We start from the raw sequence: 21,902 nt of genomic DNA, 5'->3' as shown, positions 1-21,902 counted from the left end.
CCGCGTGTGTCCCTCCTCATCCTCACTGACAAATCTGGAGCAGGAGCCTTGCCCATGTGTCCTGAGTGTAGTAGATACAAAGGATTATCTATGGGCTTAAGGTTAAAAACTTTCATCCTCTTGGCTCTATTTGGGTCCAAGCTTTTCAGACCCCAGGTCACAGGATTGGAACTCGATCTGCCTCTCTTGCGTACTATAGCGACTGGCAGTACAGATTATTGGAATAGTAACGCCAGGCCCAATAGAGCACAGGTGAGAAGGAAGCAGGCAGATTGGCTTTGGGTGCTGGTTCCAACCATGTGATCCAGAGTCAGAAGAAGCCCAAAAACAATCCCTAGATGATCCCTTTAAAAGCTCAACCACTTGGTTAAGCCGCCCCCCTCAATCAGATGGCGCAGACCCCTTTATTCCCTGATTTATATATATCATAATCGTTCAGAAATGCCTTCAAGTTGACACAAAGCAGAGTAATAAAATATAGGCAAGGGTGACCGCGCTTCTCCAAGGTCTTGCTTGGCGTTTGATAGATAGGCGAGTGTCACGGGTGCATATAATTGCACCAGAATATACTGAGTATGGATGGCAGCGTTGACCAATGACGACACCAAGTTGACTAGTTAAACTGGTAGGTATTGGAGTGTCCCAATATGGCTGGTCAGTCAGCACGCTCACTCAGGTTAGGCAATAATAGTCAGTGATTCTCAATTCAAGAATATAGTCATTATGGCAATTTTTCCACGTCTTTTAGATCTGATGAAGGGGTAAAGTATCCAGTGTGGCTCTTTTCCCCCGAAACGCGTCATCTATTCCTAATAAAACAATCACAATTCTTGAATTGAGAATCAATGACTATTATTGCCTAACCTGAGTGAGCGCACTGACTGACCAGCCATATTGGAACACTCCAATACCTACCAGTTCAAGTTGACACAAGCGAGGGCTGAAGTATTTCATTTTTACGAGAACAGTCGGCACTAATCTGGATTGTTCTATTTTTAGAAAAGTGTGGGGCACATTTCAACCATCTATTGAACACCCCGTTTCTCATAAGATTCCTTTCACCGATTCCATCACGAAGATAGAACAACAATATTGTGGCAATCACGATTTGTTAAGTCGTCCTTTATCAATGATCTTGGCTTATTTCCGGTTACACTGTGCAGAAAGCTTATCTAAGCTGGCCAACGGATTTCTGCTTCTTCTGGTCCATCTGCGAAATGACCAGATTTTAACGACAAATCGTGAGTGTTGCAATACTGCTGATCTTTCTTCGTGATGGTTTGTATTTCATTTTGCCCATATCATTCATTTCTAGTGTTCCTTTAAATCCCTCTCCTCAACCTTGGATGACATTCAGACAACCTTGACACAGTTTCGCCATCGTTACACTTACACTTCAGTGTCTCCCATTGACTCTTGGACTTGTTTCTCTCTCGCGCTCTTCGCCGTTTCGGCAGCTGTAAGTTCTTCCTGCACTCCTCTAATCTTTTGTTCCAATTCATTCTTCTCTTCATTTAATTTCTTCTGGTTCTTTTCACAATCCATGTGTTTTGCCTGGAGTTCTGCCAAGCGTTTCTCCAATGTTTCAATAGCAACAGATTTTTTTTTGCACTCTTCTTCCAGACTGCTAAGCTTTTCAGATTTCTCTTTGTAAGAATCCACGAGGAGTCCAAGGTCCATTATCCGCTGGCTATTTGATGATAACTGATTCTTATAGTCAAATTCTTGCTTTTTAAGACTCTCCAAGTGCTTGGATGTTTCTAACAGTTGTTCTTTAAGCTGGACAATAAGTTCATCTTTTTCCTTGAGAATGGAGCTTTGGGAAGACATCTCGGACTCTTTTGCATTTTGAAGCACGGCCATTTCGCGTTTCAGGTCATCGAGTTGTTTTTCGAGCTGCAGCAATTGCTTGTTCTTTTGAGAGGATTCTCGAAGAACGTCTTGACATTTTTTCCAGAGACCTTCTATGGCATTATAAAATGCACTCTCTCGCCCAGATGCCATTTTTCCCACTTGACTTTCAATTTGCCCACGGTTCCCCTTGGACGATTCTTCCATTATATCTGTAAGATTAAAAAAGTCCACCCCGACCGAGTCCTGACTACGATCAGCCTTGCCAAAGTCATCTAACTTACATTGAATAGTTTTGATCTGAGCGACCTTATTGGCAATGTTTAATTGGTTCTGATCTACCTCCTTCTTCAACATATTAATAGTTCCTTCCATGCTGAGCCCAAGATCTTTTTGCATTTGCAGCTCGGAGACCAAGCTTTTATTTTTTGATTCCAAGTCATTTAACTTCTTCTTGTATCCAGCGAGCTTTCCTTCCAGTTCATCAACAGACTGAGCGAGTTTCACTGTTTGAACTTTATAATTCTCCTTTTCTGCTTTAACATCTTCCAATTCCCGCAGTACGGCGCTTTCATCTCTGCTCTGCCAGACATCTTTGTGCTTTTCATCACCTTTCATCTGATTGTCATTAGGGTCAATAAAACCTAAAAAGCGTAAGTTTGAGCTTGGTTAAAGAATCATAATAAAGTATAACAAAATTGAGATCAATTTTTGTGCCTTTCATACAAAATGGAGACTATAAGATTGACAGCACTACATACAGGGTAGACCGGTCAAACTTCAACTGTACCCCCAGGGTTTTCATATTCTAGAAAAGGAAAATTATGACTGAACACAAGCAATTTAAAGAGGACCCTTCACCAAATCCTTGGCATCCTTCAATGGGTGCTACACTACTGACTGAGCCCACATCAGTCCCAAGGTATCAGTTTCAGCACAGTTATGCTCTCTGGTGTCAAGTGGGTGAGGCCAGGCTGTCTGCTTCAGCTTTGGACCACCCATTTGACAACAGAGCACATACATTGTGCTGAAACCAATATAAATCATTGCACAAGGCTGTTGGGGGCCAGAGAAAATAGCTGGAATAAGTGGAGAGGCGTCTATTGAAGGATGCAATGATTTTAGGGAGGTGGTGAAAGGTCTTCTTTAAATGGTGCAGATCTCTACCTATGAGCAAAAAGAGAAGTGAAACACTTGTCCGGCCTGCTCTGGGATGTTTGCAGCAGACATACCTGAAAAAGAAAAAAAAAGCAGCCGAAACGGTTAGTTACCATGGGCTTTACCCGGAGTAAGAAACTGACCACTGTGCAAGACACTTTGTGCTGCAGGTTTTTAACTGGCTTCTGTATATCGCGGCAGGATAGCAATTCCACCAGTTACCACCAGTCAGTGTTTTACTGGAGTCATGGAGTCAGAGATAGTTTTGGATGGAGCCAGAGTTAGAAAAAGTCACAGATTCCAAAATGAAATATTTCTAATCATACAATCATTGGCATTATTGAATAGTTTGCTGTATGTTCAGTCCTATAGAAAATAGAGTCGGTAGCTTGTTCATGAATTAGAAGAGCTTTACTGCTACTTTCTGACCCAGGCAGTCAGCCATTTATGAATCAGAGTAGAAGTTTTTCACATAAGGATTTTTAGATTTTTCCATACAAATTGTAAATCTGCTGGGTTATGGCAAAATGGGAGAATGTTCACAGATTTACATAGAAGCACAGAATAATTTTAATAGAGGAGTTAGTGAAAGAGGGGATAGACACAAGGTTGAGGGCTACGTTTGCTGTATTTATCTAAAAGCTGGGGACTGAAGCGTCCTTGTTCAGCCAAGGTATCAATGATGAATTTAGGGATGGTCAGATCTACCAATAGGCCTGCTGCTTGCCTACATTAGACCAATAATAAGTCTTGTAATCCGGTATTGATATGTCCTAACACGTGCATGAGAATTACCATAATGGCTAGAACCGAAAACAAAATCTGTCCCAGAAAATATGATCTGGCTAAGAAAGTCGTATTTCGGAGACTTCACTGTATATCAAGCATGACCTAGCATATTGATAAGATAAATCATAAAGGTTCTATGACACCAACTGACTTTAAAAGCCAGAAGATTAAATGGAACCTGTCACTAGGTTTGGGGCCCCTAAAACAACAGCAGACCTCATGGGACGACACGCAGCGCTAAAGCGATACTGGAAAAACATAGGCGGAAACATCGCGGCTCTTCCCGCAGCGCTTTGAAAAGAAAGTTTTCCTCCACGGACTTTCTGTTACCATTATATCTATGGGAATGTCGCCGGCGTTTGCGTAGACAAACAACTAGCGGCATAATACACATGACTGCCACTATGGTCATGTGATTGGTCACATGACTGCTAGAAGGAGGAGTGATTCTGATCATATGATTGGTCAAGTGATTGATGACTTTATGGGTTGTTTTTTGTTTTTTTTTACTAGCGATCATGTGATTAAATTAATTGTATGACCAGAATCGCTCTCTCTGGTAGTGATCATGTGATCAGTCATATGACCAGATTTTGGATTCTTGTGTATTATGTCGCGTGTGTGTGTTTTTTTTTTTTTACAATTTTTAATTAAGTTGAAATCTTACATGTTTTTGTTTTCTCACGCCAGTGATGACTTGCCCAATCTTATGATCAGAACCGCTCCCTTTACTAGCAGTCACGTGACCAATCACATGACCAGAGTGGCAGTCATGTCTATTATGCTGCTAGTGCTTACAAGTGATCATGGCTTTCATCTATGTATGACAGGTTACTTTTATTATTCTATTACATAGTTGATACTTTAGGTTGTACTTACTAGATTATTTAATTCATATCCTGTTTCTTTCCATTTTGTTCTGATATCTATGTATATATATAGCAGGATGGTAACGCAGCAGATAAATCCAATTTGCATCTTTTGGGTATGGGTAGAGGTGCAGTTTCTACTATTTAAAGTGGTGTTTTTTTCTTTGGTAAAGTCAAGCTATAAGTAAGGGGCTTGGAATGGACACCCTGAAACGCATAGGCTGATTTTTGTTGTTTTGATAAGGTCAAAGCCGTGTTTATGAATAATTGACCAATTGTCCTGGGTAACTGTCGTTGTCCTAATTGATATGAGCTAAGGACTAGCGACGAGGTAATGATACTAGACACAAAATGTTGGTATTAAAGGGGTTGTCCCATCTCAAGGATCCTATCTATACTGCTAGTTTGTGTGAATTTAAGGCTTTTCCTAAATATATTGCTTCAGCAAAACTGCTTTGTTTGGCTGCTATCTGAGATTATTCACTTCATTGTTTACACAGTGTTTCCATAACCAGGGATGGTCTTATCTCTCCACTCAGGACAAGTGATGTAGCTGACTACTCTCAGGAGGGAGGGAGAGCGGAGTGCTCGGAGCAGCTTGTATTTCTGAGCTGTTTATCTCCTGCTGTTCCAGTTATTAATCTGGTAATTGAATTTTGCTGATAAGAGCTGAGACAGAGAGTCTGTTACCTCTGTATGTAAACACAGACCTAAAATGGAGCTTATTGCAAGCCGATTCTTGGTCCTGTAGCATGTAAACTTGGGATTCTCATCGCCTATCAAATCCAGCTCTGCTATATCAGCTTCATATTGTGCATCTTCCAGTGATACTGTGCTAATTCATTTGCAACCATCCCTCATTACTGACTGCAAACATATAATGCTATGAAGAGAGCTGGCAAACCAAGTTAAACCCCGCCCACCAATTTACCAAGAAAACCAGGAAATGAACATAGCATACAGCCTGCAAGTTGGTAAGCAGGGAGTTGGGAAAACGGTTTTGCCGTGGAGAGCTCAAAACGCTCACCGGTGCTCACGGTCGGACTCGGCATGGCAGGTTTCCATCTTCTGCATGCAGAAGACGGAAACCTGATAACGGAGTCCAGACCCTGGTGTGAACCCAGCGTCATACATTACATGATTATAACCTTCAGTTTCACTTCATGGATCCTTGTTGATGTAAACTTTTATGGAATTTTAAATGAGTAAATAAAAGTTACATTTTATATTGGATGCTGGATTTTTTTTTTTTTTACATATTCCGTGAATTGTGGTTTTCCAGTTGCTACTTTATTTCTATATGAGACTTTATTTCATGTGTTTGAGCAGTGATATCTCCTATTGATCAATCCTTTAAACCTAGAAAACCTCTTGAAGCTGTTGTGCCCGACCCAAACCATGTGTGTGGGCATCAACCATGTTATGCACACGCACTGGGAGCTGCTGGAGAGGAATCAGAGACTCTTGACACGCATATTAAAAATTATTCAACTTGTGACAAGTAGAAAATGCCTGCCAAACCAATAGTGTTGTGCTGCAATCTACATTGGAGTACAAGTACACCGTTTTGGCTACAATCTGATGAAAAAATGCATAGATAAATAACTTTTGACAGATATACAAACCTGCCAGCAAAGGTATCAGGGAAAGCGCCTAATTTGGGAGATTTGCCAAGAGACAGTGACGTTGTGCTGCAGTGCTAGATGAGAGCTGTCTGTAAATCTGGCAAGTCAGGCGCTGCCCCAATACATTTGGATAAGGAAAGGATTCTCTCTGCATTGCTTCTTCAGTTTGTGACCACAAAGGTTTCGGATACATTTGAGATCTCCTTAAAGGGAGAACCATGACTCAGATTACAAGGTTTAGGGCTGTAAGCTCCAGCAGCGTGAGGACATGATGGGAGCGTATGGGACCCAAATCTGTTCTAAGCCTCTAAATCCCAGTTAACCAGAACTAGATATATTTCTGTATTGATGTAATCCATTTGAGTCACCTCCTGATATACATCCTGATATACATCTACTCACGATAATCGTTTGGTGACAGCAGATACTACTCCACCCCAGTAATGGTCTGGACTGGGCCCCATGTTCCCCTCTCCGCCGTGAGTGACAGAGAAGGGAATAATGATTTAAAGGGGGTCTGTCAGGTTCACCTGAATGAACACCTTTGTCCCCATGTATATGTGCCTCCTCTGTGGAAAAAATTCATTTATTTCACAATATGTAAATTATCAATCTGGATCAATCAGCGAGGGCGGTTCTGTTAGTCGAAACTGCTACGCTCTACACTGCTCTAAAACACCGGCATAGGGCCAGATGAGATTTCAGCTTAGCGGGTGTTCAAACCTGCGCCCCTGTCCACCCTTTGGGTTTTGTACTCATTCCCAGAAAAAACTGCAGAGGAGATTGCTTCCCGGCAGTTTGTTTAAAAATCTATTCATTTGAATGGGATTTTAAAGCAAACCATCGGTGTCCATATGCAGCCTCTCCACAGTGAAGCCATTTATTTTTTTGCACAGACACAAAGTCTTGCATGTCCGACTTTGGGTCCATGCAAAAAAAAAAAAAAAAAAAAACCACATCCAAAACACCCCACAGAGAGGCTGCTTACAGATACCAGCGGCTAGTTGTCCCTTATGTGATGCAAACCCAAAAGGTGGTCTTTGTCGTCTTCCTTCTTCGTCAGCTCTGACGCCTGCGCAGTCGGCTCTGCCAGCGAGACACTGGTAGAGCCGACGGCGGCCATATTTTCAAGGCCACAAGACAAGACCGCGAAGGCATCAGAGCTGACGAAGAAGGAAGACGACATAGAAGGGGAGGATGCAGCTGAAGAAGAAGGCGTCGCTGGAGCGGGTTCTCGGGCAGCAGTGGGGACACCCCCATTGCTGTTTGAGCGCTAGGGCCCGCCCTCATTGCTGCGGAGAACTCATTAGCATACCGGTAAAAAACGGTATTTCTAAGGAACGGCACGGTGGAGACTACGTCTAAAGGTAAGAGACGAATAGCCTTTCTAAAGGCTATTCTGGCGTCTAAAGCACACAAAACTGCGTTTTAGTGGTAGAATCCCTTTAAATTATAAGTCCTGGCAGCTGCTGATAGTCACAATCCTTACTTGCATTTATTTGCATTATTTATGTACCTAGACGTATTTTTAGAATCCTGAACACTTCATAAAAGGATTCATAAATGGAAATTGCCTTTTTATGAAGATGCTACAAAAGCCATCAACTATTTTGAGATCAAAAGAGAACAAATGATGCAAAATGATGTAAATGTATTTTTGAAAAAACAGCCCCTTAAATGGCTAAGGAGTGAGACTCTACAGAGAAATGGAGAAAGGAAGCGTTTAAGAAATACTTTAGAGTTGCTTTTACAGGACCAATTAACATATGCCTTTCCAATTAACCTTACCTCAACCAAACAGGAGGAACACAAGGAAATCCATTTTTAGCAAAAGTAAAGTGTAACCAATTAAAATGAATAACCGTAATTGATGTGCAAACGGAGAGACTTTTCATTCAAGCCGAGCGGAGAGATACTAAATAGCCGACTCAGCTCCCTGTGCTTGGCCTGGTTTAAAGACTGGTTTTTCTAAATTGTCGCAGAGTCTCAGAGTTCGATATAATATTAACACGCCTCCTTGATCTCTTCTGTTAAACTGACTTTCACTCTTAAAATTCTGCTGTCTGTCTACTTACTGCAGGTTACTTATAGAAGACAATGAAGATGATGGGGAAAGGGGAATAAGATGAACCAGAAGTGAAAATACAGGATTGGAATGATGCTGTAGAATCAACTAAAATGACTTCATTCACATCAGTACTTGTATCTTGCATGGTTTCTGCGAGCTATGGAGCAGACTCCTCCGGTACTCATGGTGTGCTGTATATTGGCAGCTAGTCTCCACTCACCAGCTCAAAGAGAAATGCAAACTATAGACAGAAGTCATATAATGGCCAGAAATAGTACAGTGTGCCCAGGGGGAATAACAGGATTTGTTTTCGATATCTTTAGAGTCTTGACCAGGGTATGGACATTTTGCACCTCAAAGGTGAGATGAATGCACACACTATTTTTCTCTCTTATTAATATATGCAAATATTATGCACACTTTACAAGGGCATGTTTCATGCTTCTGGGTGTTAAAGCAAGTGTCCAACTCCCAGACCACACGCAGATCAGCTATTCTTGCAGAATCCAAGAGACGGAAGCTGCAACAGCTGGCTAGAACAATAATTGCCTCTGCTCGTATATAAGTAATAGGAGCAGACTTCTTACACCCTCCATCTACTGCTGTAGCTTATGGCATGCGTGGACGGGGACCTGCACAGATCAGATATTGATGACCTACCCTATGGACTAAGGGCAGGGAACCCCACTGAAGCTCCTTGTACGATCCCTGGCAAAAAAAAATATGGAATCACCAGTCCCTGAGGACGTTCCTTGAGTTGTTTAATTTTGTAGAAAAAAAAAGCAGATCACCGACATGGAAAAAAACTAAAGGCATTTCCTATGACAACTTTCTGGCTTTAAGAAACACTAAAAGAAATCAAGAAAAATAATTGTGGTAGCCAGTAACAGTTAGATTTTTACAACAAGCACAGGGAATAAATTATAGAATCACTCAGTTCTGAGGAAAAAATTATAGAATCATTAAAACAAACAAAATAACACTCCAACACATCACTAGGACTTTGTTGCACCACCTCTGGCTTTTATAAATGCTTGCAGTCTCTGAAGCATAGACTTCATGAGTGATAAACAGGACTCTTCAAAGATGGGATTTACATACAGAAAAGCTAAAAGAAAGCCATCACTAACACCTAAACAGAAAAAAAAAACAAGGTTACAATGGGCTAAGGAAAGGCAATCGTGGACTGTGGTTGAATGTCATATTCAGTAGAGATGAGCGAACACTGTTCGGATCAGCCGATCCGAACAGCACACTCCCATAGAAATGAATGGAAGCACCTATGACGCTGACTTTGCCGGCGGGCGTCACAGGTGCTTCCATTCATTTCTATGGGAGTGTGCTGTTCGGATTGGCTGATCCGAACAGTGTTCGCTCATCTCTAATATTTAGTGATGAATCTCGAATCTGCATTGGGCAAGGTGATTATGCTAGAAATTTTGTTTGGTGCCCTTACAATGAGATTTATGCAGACGACTGTTTAAAGAAAACATGTAAATTTCCACAGTCATTGATGATATGGGGCTACATGTCAGGTAAAGGCCCTGGGGAGATGGCTGTCATTAAATCTTCAATAAATGCACAGGTTTACATTGAAATTTTGGACAGTTTTCTTATTCTATCTATCGAAAGGATGTTTGGGGATGACTAAATCATTTTCCAAAATGATAATGCATCTTGCCATAGAGCAAAAACTGTGAAAACATTCCTTGAAGAAAGACACATAAGGTGAGTGTCATGGCCTGCAAACAGTCCGTTTCTCAATCCAATTTAAAATCTGTGGTCGAAGTTAAAGAAAATGGTCCATGACAAGGCTCCAACCTGCAAAGCTGATCTGGCAACAGCAATGAGAGAAGACTGGAGCCAGATTGATGAAGATACTGTTTATCACTCATGAAGTCAATGCCTCAGAGACTGCAAGCAGTTATAAAAGCCAGAGGTGGTGCAACAAAGTACTAGTGATGTGTTGGAGTGTTATTTTGTTTGTTTTTTTATGATTCCATAATTTTTTTCCTCAGCATTGAGAGATTCCATAATTTATTCCCTGTGCTTGTCGTAAAAATCTAACTGTTACTGGCTGCTACAATTATTTTTCTTGATTTCTTTTAGTGTTTCTTAAAGCTAGAACGTTGTCATATGAAATGCCTTTAGTTTTTTTTTCCATGGCTGTGATCTGTTTTTTTTTCTACAAAATTAAACAACTCAAGGAACATCCTCAGTGACTGGTGATTCCATAATTTTTGCCAGGGGCTCAAACAAATGAATCTCCATGCCACAAACCTACCAAGCAAGTTAGCCTAAGTAAACCAAAAACCAAATACATGAGGGTCCCTTTTACAATTGATCTTGAATATGTCTAATATTTGAAACAGAACATATGAAGACTATTCCTTAAAATGATAAAGAACCGGCCGTAGCGACATGTTTGTTTTAGTCAACTAGTGTTGTGTCGTTCCTGTTATTCCCCTAAAAACGTATTGAAGCGACAACTGGCTGTTAAAATTTCTCTAGCCAAAGGGGTTTCTTCCTACAGTCTGACACTATCAGCACGTATTGGTGTGTAACTACAATATTGTGTTATTAATACGTGTCTAGGATGCATAAGATAAGAACAGCACAGTTAAGCAAAAATGCTCCAGAACTGTTAGTTCATGAAGAGTAAAAGTATGTACTAAAACAGACAAGTTAGAAGATCTGACCCTATCCGTTAAAGTGAACCAAATGCAATGGCCCTTTAAATCAGCTGATTGTGTGGTGCTGGGAGTCAGACCCCCATCGATCTACTATTGATGGTATATCCCAGAATTCCCATTTAATCTAATATACTATGATGTTGAGCAGACATTTCTAGCCACTATTTTGCAGACAAAGAGGTACTTCAGGATAGAAGGGGCATGCAGTTAGTATGCGAGAATGGAAAAATTAGAAGCAGCGGCAGAAAGTAGAAAAAGTAAGCATTTTATTGCACATAAACATACAAAAGCAAAAAACAACACAAAACGGAAAGTCCGGCATATTTATAAAATGCTTTAACATCATCGCCACTTTACGTCATTGGAATGCCCAGACTTTCTTCTTTTCAGGCGATAAAGTTTGCGGTTTGCAGCATTTTGCCTTTGCATTGAGACATAAGAAAATGGGTTTCTGGCACTTGGTTGATCTGAACAGATACCTTTCTTTGATGGAGGCTGCTCCTCGGGGGAGTGGTGGTCATCGGGTGGCCGCTTCCGACTTGCGTCACTGCTGGCTTTAACCATTTCTTCTCGAAGGTCATTTACAGTTTTCTCCTGGGAACAGAAGAGAAGATGAATAGGAATATAAGTGTTACAGCAGTCTCTATGGTTCACCAAACCAAAACTTGAACAAGTGCCCTTGAGCAACAACCCGACTCCTGTGGACTTCAGAGACTGGTGACTTTGGAAATCATAGACTGACTAGAGATGAGCAAGTACTGTTCGGATCAGCTGATCCAAACAGCACGCTCGCATAGAAATGAATGGACATAGCCGGCACGCGGGGGGGTTAAGCGGCCGGCCGCCGTCAAAGCGGAAGTACCCGGTGCATCCATTCATTTCTATGGAGCGTGCTGTTCGGAACGGCTGATCCAAACAGTACTCGCTCATCTCTAATACTGACTAGTTTTATTCCCTGCCAGGCTTTGTTTAATCAGCTGCAGCCATGACATGGAGTATATGCAATCTCATCCCCGAAACCAATAAGGACCAAAGAGGCAATGTTGGGAACATAAAGGGATCAGATAGGGAGGATAGGGTTTACAATATACAAGTTTTGAACAGTCATCTTCGACAACCCTTTTATGGCTACATTCAGGTCACATTTTGTGTATCTGTTTAGCAGATCCAAGATACTTCTGTGGCCTCTTGAAAAATATGGACAGAAGCGGATCAGTTAACGGAACAGATCTGCTAAACGAACATAGAATAACGTAGTCTGAATAGAGCCCAAGTTGATTTTCACTTGCTCTATCCAAAAACTAAGAGATTTAGGCTCGGTTCACATCTGCATTTTCTCTCTGCATTTTTTTGAGCATGGAAAGAATATGCAAAGCTGACTTCCATGATGTAATTAGGATGCCAGTGCCTCAACTACGCACACCAATAGAGGGCGCTGACTGAGAATGTGCAAGTCTGTCTTCCATGATGTACCGTATTATTCGGACTATAAGACGCACTTTTTTCCCCCAAAATTTGGGGGGAAAAGAAGGGTGCGTCTTATAGTCCGAATGTGGCGCCTGGCATCCGCTGTACTAGAGAGACGGATGCCGGCAAGGGATAGATGCAGGTGCCGGGGCCTGAGACATCGCTGCGCTCCTCTGCCCTGCATGAAGCCAGCAGCGGGAGGAGTGATGCTATTCCGCTCCTCCGTCCCCCCCTGCCGCTGGCTTCATGCAGGACAGTGGAGCGCAGCGATGTCTCAGGCCCGGCACCTGTGCCAGCGTCTATCCCTCCCCGGCATCCGCCTCTCTAGTACAGCGGATGCCGGGTCAGTATCGGTGGCCCCTTCTCCCCCGGGGCCGGTCCCCACCGGCCCCGTACCTGTGAAGTTGCAGGCCGGCTCCTGCGCGGCGATATCGCAGGAGCCGACCTGTTCGGGTGACAGCCGGGAGCCTAATGAGGCTCCCAGGCCTGTCACTGCTGTATTAGTATTGCGGCTGGTTTCTATGACCAGCCGTAATACTAATAGACAGAATGTCCCATAGACGGCAATACAGTTGTATTGCCGTCTATGGGACTTGCAATCAAGTGACCGCAGGTTCAAGCCCCCGGGGGGGAATAAAATAGTAAAAAAAAAAAAAAAAAAGCTATAAAAATATAAATAAAAGTTCTAAATCACCTCCTGTCCCTAGAAAAAATAAAATATTATATATATATATATATATATATATATATATATATATATATATATATATATATCATAAACCACCGGGTTTTTTTTTTCAATACAAGGTGATCTAAGCAATAGATATTCCCCAAAATGGTAAACTAAAAAGTACTTCTGGCCCCGCAAAAAAAAAAAAAAAACACTCTATGCGTCCCCGTACAGCTGCAGGGTCACCTGTCAATGTGGCCTTGCAGCTGTTGCAAAACTACAACTCCCATATATTAAATATTTTACCATTTTTTGCTTCAAAATTTTTTTTCCCTATTTTCCTCCTCTAAAACCTCTTATAGTCCAGTGCGTCTTATAGTCCGAAAAATACGGTAATTAGGAAGACAGAGTCTCAGTCAAGCAAGCCTATAGAGGGCGCTCCCTTTAACATCATGCCAAGGACAGCCGTTTTGATGTATTTGCATCTCATCAGCTTGGCGTAGAGAGGACTGATCTGGCAGAGGTGAGATCTGGCAGAGGGAGCGCCCTCTATAGGCTTGCTTGACTGAGACTCTGTTTTCCTAATTACATCATGGAAGACAGACTTGCACATTCTCAGTCAGCGCCCTCTATTGGTGTGCATACTTGTTCCTTTGCAGTGGAGCGCTCATGGCTTAATAAGACTCCACACACCTATATGGTGGTCTCTCCCTATGGAGTGACAATATCCTTTTTTTTTTTGTGCAGAAAGAGTGGAAACCACATGGACCCCATTATAGTCTATGGGGTCCGCGGGATTCCTAAGGTTACTGTTTTTTTAAGCGGATTAGATTTCCATTCGGAGGGTCCCCAAGCGGACTCTATGAATGGAAATCGTACATTATAGCTCTCATACACTTGAACAAGTGACTTCTGACCCCCACAGGAGAAACAGCGTGACTCGGACAGTCATAACACAAAAGAATGTGAAGTAACAGAAGACACAGAATGTGGTGATTAAGTAATGCAGCGATCCGTTTTACATAAAAGTATGTACAGCACATACATTACACTCCAGAGGAAAACATAAAAAACCTAAAACGTATCCTTAGAGTGTAGATTTGTTTGGGTTTCCAGGATCAGGATACTAATGGCCTATCATTCTAATACAGAGTAGCCTGTCTTAATGACCGCCCATTAGCATCACATCAATGAGGGTGAGAAATCAGGGTCCATCCCAATCAGCTGTATGAAGAGGTTCCAGCGCTCTGTAAAGCGCCACAGACCACACAGACAGATGATGGGAGGGTGGGTGGCAATTGTATGACCCCCCCCCCCCCTCCACCAATCGCATACTGATATCCTAGCCTTAGGTTACACCATTCCATAAGCCCCCTATAGAAGTATAAGAGTGTTATTACACAGCAGATTTACACTCCTGTTGACAAGCATGCTTCCTCCCCCATAACAATGAAAATGTCTCACACTGATCAAATGTGCAAAAAATATGTGGTTGAAAAAGTAAATGAAAATAAAGAGATGACATGAGGAAAAGCGCAGATATGTAACGGCACCCCTGTCTATAACCAGTATTCCTGCGTTTCCCTCTTCTTTCTATGAAATCTAATGCTGCTGAGGCTTACTCACATAATCTTCACATTTTGCCTCCCAGTGAGATACAAGGTCTTTAAGTTTCTCTATTCCCCTGTCCTTCTGCTGAATCATGTCCAGAAGTTGATCATTTTGTTGTTTCAGTGCCAATAGTGTCTTAAAAGGAAAGAAAGTAAGAGACATTAACATGAATTAATACACCTGTAGAAGATACAGATCTGCACTTGGAGATGTTTATCGGACAGGTCTTACCTTATCAGTCTCTGCAAGCTGGTTAATCTTACTCTCGAGATCTGCAGAAATAGATGTATTTATGAAAAACACAAATAGTCATTTATTTCATGGTGTAAGTGTTCAGTCATTGGCATAGCTTGAGCACGGACTATACAGTCTTATAGCATAGGGGCTTATTGTGGGAGTCCGATCACCTAACTAAGAACAGGGGTGAATGTAGAGGGCAGAGAACGTGTCTCCCGCCCCATTCACTTCAACCGGCGTGCCAGAAATTGAAGCATATTCTACTTTGGACATGATAAGTCTCGTGACTGCTGCTATGTAACCACGACACATAAGCTGCACCAGCTTCTATGGCTTACTCCCCTACTCCACGTAAGCCCAAACTTGTCTCTTACCATTTACAACAAACTGCAAGTACCCCAAGACAGGCAGACTTCAATATCATAATGGATATACTGTATATCCCCACTCACAGACAGACGTGGTCAAATACAGTATAATACAAGTTTTCAACATGTAATATATAACCAACGACTTACCGGCAGATTTCCTTTTTAGCTCCTCTTGACTTTCAGAAAGATCACTGGTAACTTGTTTTAGTCTTTGTTGTAAGGCAGCCATTTCTTCTGGATCATCATGGATGGCTGCAATATGATGATGGGCCTCCACCGCCTGCTTTTTGATCACTGCAAGGTCGCTCTGCATAGAAGAGAAGAGTCCTTGAAGAGGTACGTTGAGCTCATTTACCTGGTAAGGGGAAAGCAATGTTCATCTCCCATAGCTATATTTAATAACATGTCTCAAGATGAAGATTAAAACAGGACAGCACCTCATAAATCCAAAGACAGACTCTGCAATGTTGTGTTCCCTTGCACTATACATATCTCGCTGCAGGTATCCAGCAGAAGAATTAGAAAGTTGTAGATAATCCCAGTGTGTGTGTATATGTATGTATGTATGTACGTACGTACGTACGTACGTACGTGTGTGTGTGTGTGTGTGCATCTTTGTGTATGTATGTATGTATGTGCAATGATCTAAATTAACATTCAAAAAGGAGAAACTTAACTGTATACTGTCCATGCTGGACTCTTACATGAAGGCTGACGACATATATGTGTATAATTATATAGGACACACTACTTTACTAGAAAATAAAGGTTTCTTCCCGTCTTCCTGATGGCCACACTAATAACGGCAGCCCATCTCTCCTGTCTCCCTCGCACGCTTACTAAATAGCTAGCTTGGGAGATCAAGTAGACAATATCTTCTAATAAATTGTGTTACAAATGCTTATAAGAACGTCTCCTATGCATTAAAGGGGTTATGCCACAAAAGCAGATACATTGCTGATTTTTCTTATTTAATTTTTCTTTAGAAGGGTAGGGAGGCTGCTGAGACACCCCACCCCCTTCCCCAATCCTAAGGAAGAGTGTTTTCCACCAGTTGTGAATGATGACTGACGTACAGCACTCTTCTCTTATCTCTAACGCTTCAACTTAAAGGGGTCATCCAGGGACTGTTAAATTTACTTACCAGTTCCTGGTTATTGCAGCCAATGGGGTGCATGGATGTGATGTGGTCGAAACCCTCGGTACATCGGCTGCAGTAACCCGTGACAGGTAAGAAATTTAACAGTCCCTGGACAACCCCCTTTAAGAGAATAGGAGCTTCGACAGAACCCTAGGCCATATGCACGGTTCATTTTGTGTACCAATAAAAAACCATATACCTATGTCTTGAATTTGGAAATAAATCATATTTGATTTATCACTAAAGAAGGGTTTGGTGAATGTGCAGATGAAACAGGTGGGTTTGGTACCTCAAACAAGGTTAAGAACCACTGTTAGGGTGAATTCACACTGAGTAAACGCTAGCTTATTCTGAACGTAAAACACGTTCAGAATAAGCGGCGTCTAAAGCAGCTCCATTCATTTCTATGGGAGTGGGGATACGAGCGCTCCCCATAGAAATTAATGGGCTGCTTCTTTCACTCCGTGCAGTCCCATTGAAGTGAATGGGGAGTGCCGGCGTATACGGCAAGCTCTGCTCATGCCGGAGCGTACACGCCGGCACTCCCCATTCACTTCAATGGGACTGCACGGAGTGAAAGAAGCAGCCCATTCATTTCTATGGGGAGCGCTCGTATCCCCGCTCCCATAGAAATGAATGGAGCTGCTTTAGACGCCGCTTATTCTGAACGTGTTTTACGTTCAGAATAAGCTAGCGTTTACTCAGTGTGAATGCACCCTTATAGATCCACCAGAGTGTTTGACCACTTCTCCTATGTCTACATTTACAGGGTAAAAAGGTCAAAGAACCATTACACTTTACATAAGAAAAGCCACCAAGTACAAAGTGTGCACACCTGTACAGCAGGTTCAGTGTCGCTGCGTTGTTCTTTGGGACCTTCCTCTTCAATATCTTCCTCTTCATTAGAACATTTTCTTACTAAATCCTGAAAGATTTCCATTCTTTCATCACACCGTTCTTCTAACAGCTCTTTTTCTTTTTGCAAACGTTCACTAAAACAAATGGTTAAAACAGTGATTAGGACCTCAAACACTTAAGATATTTGTTCAGTGTATTTCTATGCAGCGTCTGCCACTGTACAGACATATATAGCATGCATTGGCCATCGACTCGTATTGTATGTACATACATTTACATACACTCACCGGCCACTTTATTAGGTACACCTGTCCAACTGCTCGTTAACACTTAATTTCTAATCAGCCAATCACATGGCGGCAACTCAGTGCATTTAGGCATGTAGACATGGTCAAGACAATCTCCTGCAGTTCAAACCGAGCATCAGTATGGGGAAGAAAGGTGATTTGAGTGCCTTTGAACGTGGCATGGTTGTTGGTGCCAGAAGGGCTGGTCTGAGTATTTCAGAAACTGCTGATCTACTGGGATTTTCACGCACAACCATCTCTAGGGTTTACAGAGAATGGTCCGAAAAAGAAAAAACATCCAGTGAGCGGCAGTTCTGTGGGCGGAAATGCGTTGTTGATGCCAGAGGTCAGAGGAGAATGGCCAGACTGGTTCGAGCTGATAGAAAGGCAACAGTGACTCAAATAGCCACCCCTTACAACCAAGGTAGCCAGAAGAGCATCTCTGAACGCCGCACAGTACGTCGAACTTTGAGGCAGATGGGCTACAGCAGCAGAAGACCACACCGGGTGCCACTCCTTTCAGCTAAGAACAGGAAACTGAGGCTACAATTTGCACAAGCTCATCGAAATTGGACAATTGAAGATTGGAAAAACGTTGCCTGGTCTGATGAGTCTCGATTTCTGCTGCGACATTCGGATGGTAGGGTCAGAATTTGGCGTCAACAACATGAAAGCATGGATCCATCCTGCCTTGTATCAACGGTTCAGGCTGGTGGTGGTGGTGTCATGGTGTGGGGAATATTTTCTTGGCACTCTTTGGGCCCCTTGGTACCAATTGAGCATCGTTGCAACGCCAAAGCCTACCTGAGTATTGTTGCTGACTATGTCCATCCCTTTATGACCACAATGTACCCAACATCTGATGGCTACTTTCAGCAGGATAATGCGCCATGTCATAAAGCTGGAATCATCTCAGACTGGTTTCTTGAACATGACAATGAGTTCACTGTACTCCAATGGCCTCCACAGTCACCAGATCTCAATCCAATAGAGCATCTTTGGGATGTGGTGGAACGGGAGATTCGCATCATGGATGTGCAGCCGACAAATCTGCGGCAACTTTGTGATGCCATCATGTCAATATGGACCAAAATCTCTGGAATGCTTCCAGCACCTTGTTGAATCTATGCCACGAAGAATTGAGGCAGTTCTGAAGGCAAAAGGGGGTCCAACCCGTTACTAGCATGGGGTACCTAATAAAGTGGCCGGTGAGTGTATATATATTAGAGGCTTGAAATTCAGCTGTTTTGAAGTATAAATTAGCCGCGCGATTCTGTACTTACAATCCAGGTACAATGAATTCTGGGTAGGCAGATATGGATATAGTACTGACGATAATACTGGAAGGATTTGTAGCTAATAGTTATTATATATGGTGTTGTGCCCAAGTAATGGAGACTTTTATATATTATCTGCAAGTGTCGCTATTCAGTTGACATCAAGCACAAACAAAAGGTCTTGGCAAAAGGGAAGTTTAAGGCTGAGGCCCCACGTCGCAGAAACGCAGCTTTTTTTGTTGCAGATTTTGTTGCGTTTTTTTAAAGCCAAAGCCAAGAATGGCTGCAAAAGGATTGGGAAATATAGACGAAGTTCTTATACTTCTATCTTCTGCTCAATCCACACCTGGCCGTGGCTCAAAAAACCGCAACAATAAAAAAACGCAGTGTTTCCGCAACGTGGGGCTTTAGCCTTAAAGGGGCTTTTCCAGCCCCTAATGCATTTTTTTCATAAGGATTATTCATAACATTGGTAACATACGGCTGACACTCGCAGGGCATGGTGCGCACACAGGTTCTGTATGTGCACCACGCAGCCGCCGTAGTACTATGGTGGTTTGCGAGGAGTCTTTCCCGGCAGCGCTGTATTATTACGGCGGATGTCGGGAAGGGGTTAATATTGGCAAGCCAACAATATTAATATCTCCATTTACTTTAATTTGGGACAAAACAGAACGCTCTATCAGTTTTTACATGTGGCACAAGAATATAGTATTAAGAGATCCAAAAAGCGCTTACCTGAAGTCATGCTCACGTTGCATGAAGTGTTCAGTGAATTCTTTCGCTACCTCTTCTCGGATTTTCAGCTCCATAAGTAGTTTATCTTTTTTCTCATTAACCAACTTGGTTTTCAAGTCTTCCACAAGTTCCAGCAGTTTCTAGATGTAACGGCATAAAATTTAGGCCCAAGTTGACATCGAAAAATAACTGGAGCCCATAAATGATAGTGACCTACCTCATAAGCCTCTTTCTTAATGACAATCTCATCTTCATCTACCTCTACTTCCTCCTCCTCCTCTTCTTCTTGATCGTCAAGATTGGTGCAGTCAAGAGGATCTTCATCATCACAATCTTCATCATAGTCCTCATCTCCTCCATCTTCTACAACATCATCCAAGCGGGATTCCCACTGTACGGTGGCACGTTTACGTGATAGCCACCTCTTGTTGTCAGCATTGTTTATTATGAACGACACTTCCCTGGCACTCTTTCTTTGACCAAGTGACAGACTGTCCTCAGACTTGGAAGAATCCACTATTAGAACCTAAAAAAAATAAATAAAAAATATTCAGAAAGTAAGGAATCAATCAATAGGTTTACCCCAGATTTGTGACAATTGCAGCAAATTTAATCTGCAACATGTGAATAGTCCCAAAGTTTGCTTATGAAGGTATCCAAAGACATAGAACTCCATAGAACTCCATACACTCAGTAGAAATGCATACTGCAAAAATAAATACATAAATAAATACATACATACGGAAGTTTCTGAACAACCGCTTGACATACCTTTTGGGCTACAGCTGAGAATTTGAGCACATTGACGGTCTCATCATAAGCAGAGGCAACCTGACTAATGTTTACGATCATGCACACTTTCCCCTTGCCTGTGAAGAAGCTCTGCAGATAGTGGGTGAGCTTGCTTTCTCGAAATGGCACATGCTGCTGCAACCTGGAGCAAAAAAAAAAAAAAAAATTAAGAAAATATTACATTTTAAGAATACCACAAAGGGTATCCAAATAAAAATGGTGTAAAAAAACCAAAAACCCACTTCTTCACTGCACAGTATGTTGCATAGAGGTCAATACCCACGTTAAACATTATGGCACATCCACAGGCAACCTCCTTACCTGGACATGCAGGTTGGCAGCCACTTAAGGCAAGCTATACTGAGCCTATACTACAGATAGGAGATGGTTAGTAGCAGGATCTGCTTTTTGCAGTATGTGTGCACTCTGGGCTCATAAAAAATTGCAGAGTCTGCACTTCAGAGCAGATCCCGAAAGCGAGAAGTGTCTGGGTCTATCCTGACACTGTGAGACGGTACCGTGCTACTTTGTTTTGTTTGTGTGGTTGGTAGTAAGCCACACGTATAGTAAGATTTTACTGTTTAGTTAGTGCTCGGACAAGCAGGCTTGACATTTTGCCTGAAGTTATGGCTGTATTTCATTTTGCTTATTCTGTGCCTGACGTGAATGTTTATTTTTTGTAGTTTATCCAAATAAACCTGTTTGAACCAGACATCGTGTTCCTGTCTCTGACTGGTTGGGTCAACACACCATTGCTGCTACGGAGCTACCTTCCCCAATCTAGTTATATAAGGATTAGTCATTTGTGGCTCTGATCACTAGAATGGATGCCCATGAGAACCAGGTCAATGGGTCAATGGAGCCACTATCTCGTCAACAACAAAAGACAGACTCAGCCCCAAATAATAAAACCCAAGGACAGTTCAACAAGGTTTTCTTCCCAAAAGCTTCCCAAGCTTCATGTCCCTATGCTGCTCAATTTTAGGGACCAAAACCTGGTGACCTCAGTGCCTTAATATGGCAGATGCTGAAATATATAATCTTCAGATGAGTTATCAGCCTTCTCCAGCCGCTCCTGGGGCATGCACAGCACACCTATAAAGCATACCTCAATTCAATGCACAATGAAAAACAATTACAAAATAAAAATCTACATCAACAAGATTGCCATAGCACATTTATACTGTATAGTGTCATCAGACAGAAAATGGATAAAAAGCCACAGCGAGGGATATAAACCTACTTGGACTGCTGACTGTTCTTCAGTGCATTGATGCATTTGCCAAGGATCAGTAGCGATGTATTTATGTTCCCGCTTTCTTTCAGCCTTTCGCCTTCATTCTGAGTTTTTGTGCATCTTTCAGAGCCGGCCAAGTCACACAGCGTCAATCTGTCAGCAA

The 21,902-nt window shown here is 42.2% G+C and overlaps 1 protein-coding gene across 1 annotated transcript in view; it reads right to left on the bottom strand.

Annotated features, from left to right (window-relative positions):
- KIF20B (kinesin family member 20B) overlaps nucleotides 1-21,902 on the bottom strand; it is a 103,902-nt gene that overhangs the window by 65,945 nt on the left and 16,055 nt on the right. Inside the window, exons 11-20 of the mRNA XM_075257676.1 lie at nucleotides 21,746-21,892; nucleotides 20,482-20,644; nucleotides 19,928-20,236; nucleotides 19,711-19,850; nucleotides 17,386-17,542; nucleotides 15,557-15,764; nucleotides 15,033-15,073; nucleotides 14,817-14,936; nucleotides 11,533-11,647; nucleotides 1,394-2,495 (exon numbers count right to left, since the gene is read on the bottom strand). Coding sequence (XP_075113777.1) covers nucleotides 1,394-2,495; nucleotides 11,533-11,647; nucleotides 14,817-14,936; nucleotides 15,033-15,073; nucleotides 15,557-15,764; nucleotides 17,386-17,542; nucleotides 19,711-19,850; nucleotides 19,928-20,236; nucleotides 20,482-20,644; nucleotides 21,746-21,892 — 2,502 coding nt within the window. The remainder of the gene's footprint in view (nucleotides 1-1,393; nucleotides 2,496-11,532; nucleotides 11,648-14,816; nucleotides 14,937-15,032; nucleotides 15,074-15,556; nucleotides 15,765-17,385; nucleotides 17,543-19,710; nucleotides 19,851-19,927; nucleotides 20,237-20,481; nucleotides 20,645-21,745; nucleotides 21,893-21,902) is intronic.

The sequence above is a fragment of the Leptodactylus fuscus genome, chromosome 10 (assembly GCF_031893055.1).
Source record: "Leptodactylus fuscus isolate aLepFus1 chromosome 10, aLepFus1.hap2, whole genome shotgun sequence".
Taxonomy (NCBI): domain Eukaryota; kingdom Metazoa; phylum Chordata; class Amphibia; order Anura; family Leptodactylidae; genus Leptodactylus; species Leptodactylus fuscus.
Note: the sequence above shows the minus strand (reverse complement) of the source record. Positions and strands in the feature narration are given on the sequence as shown.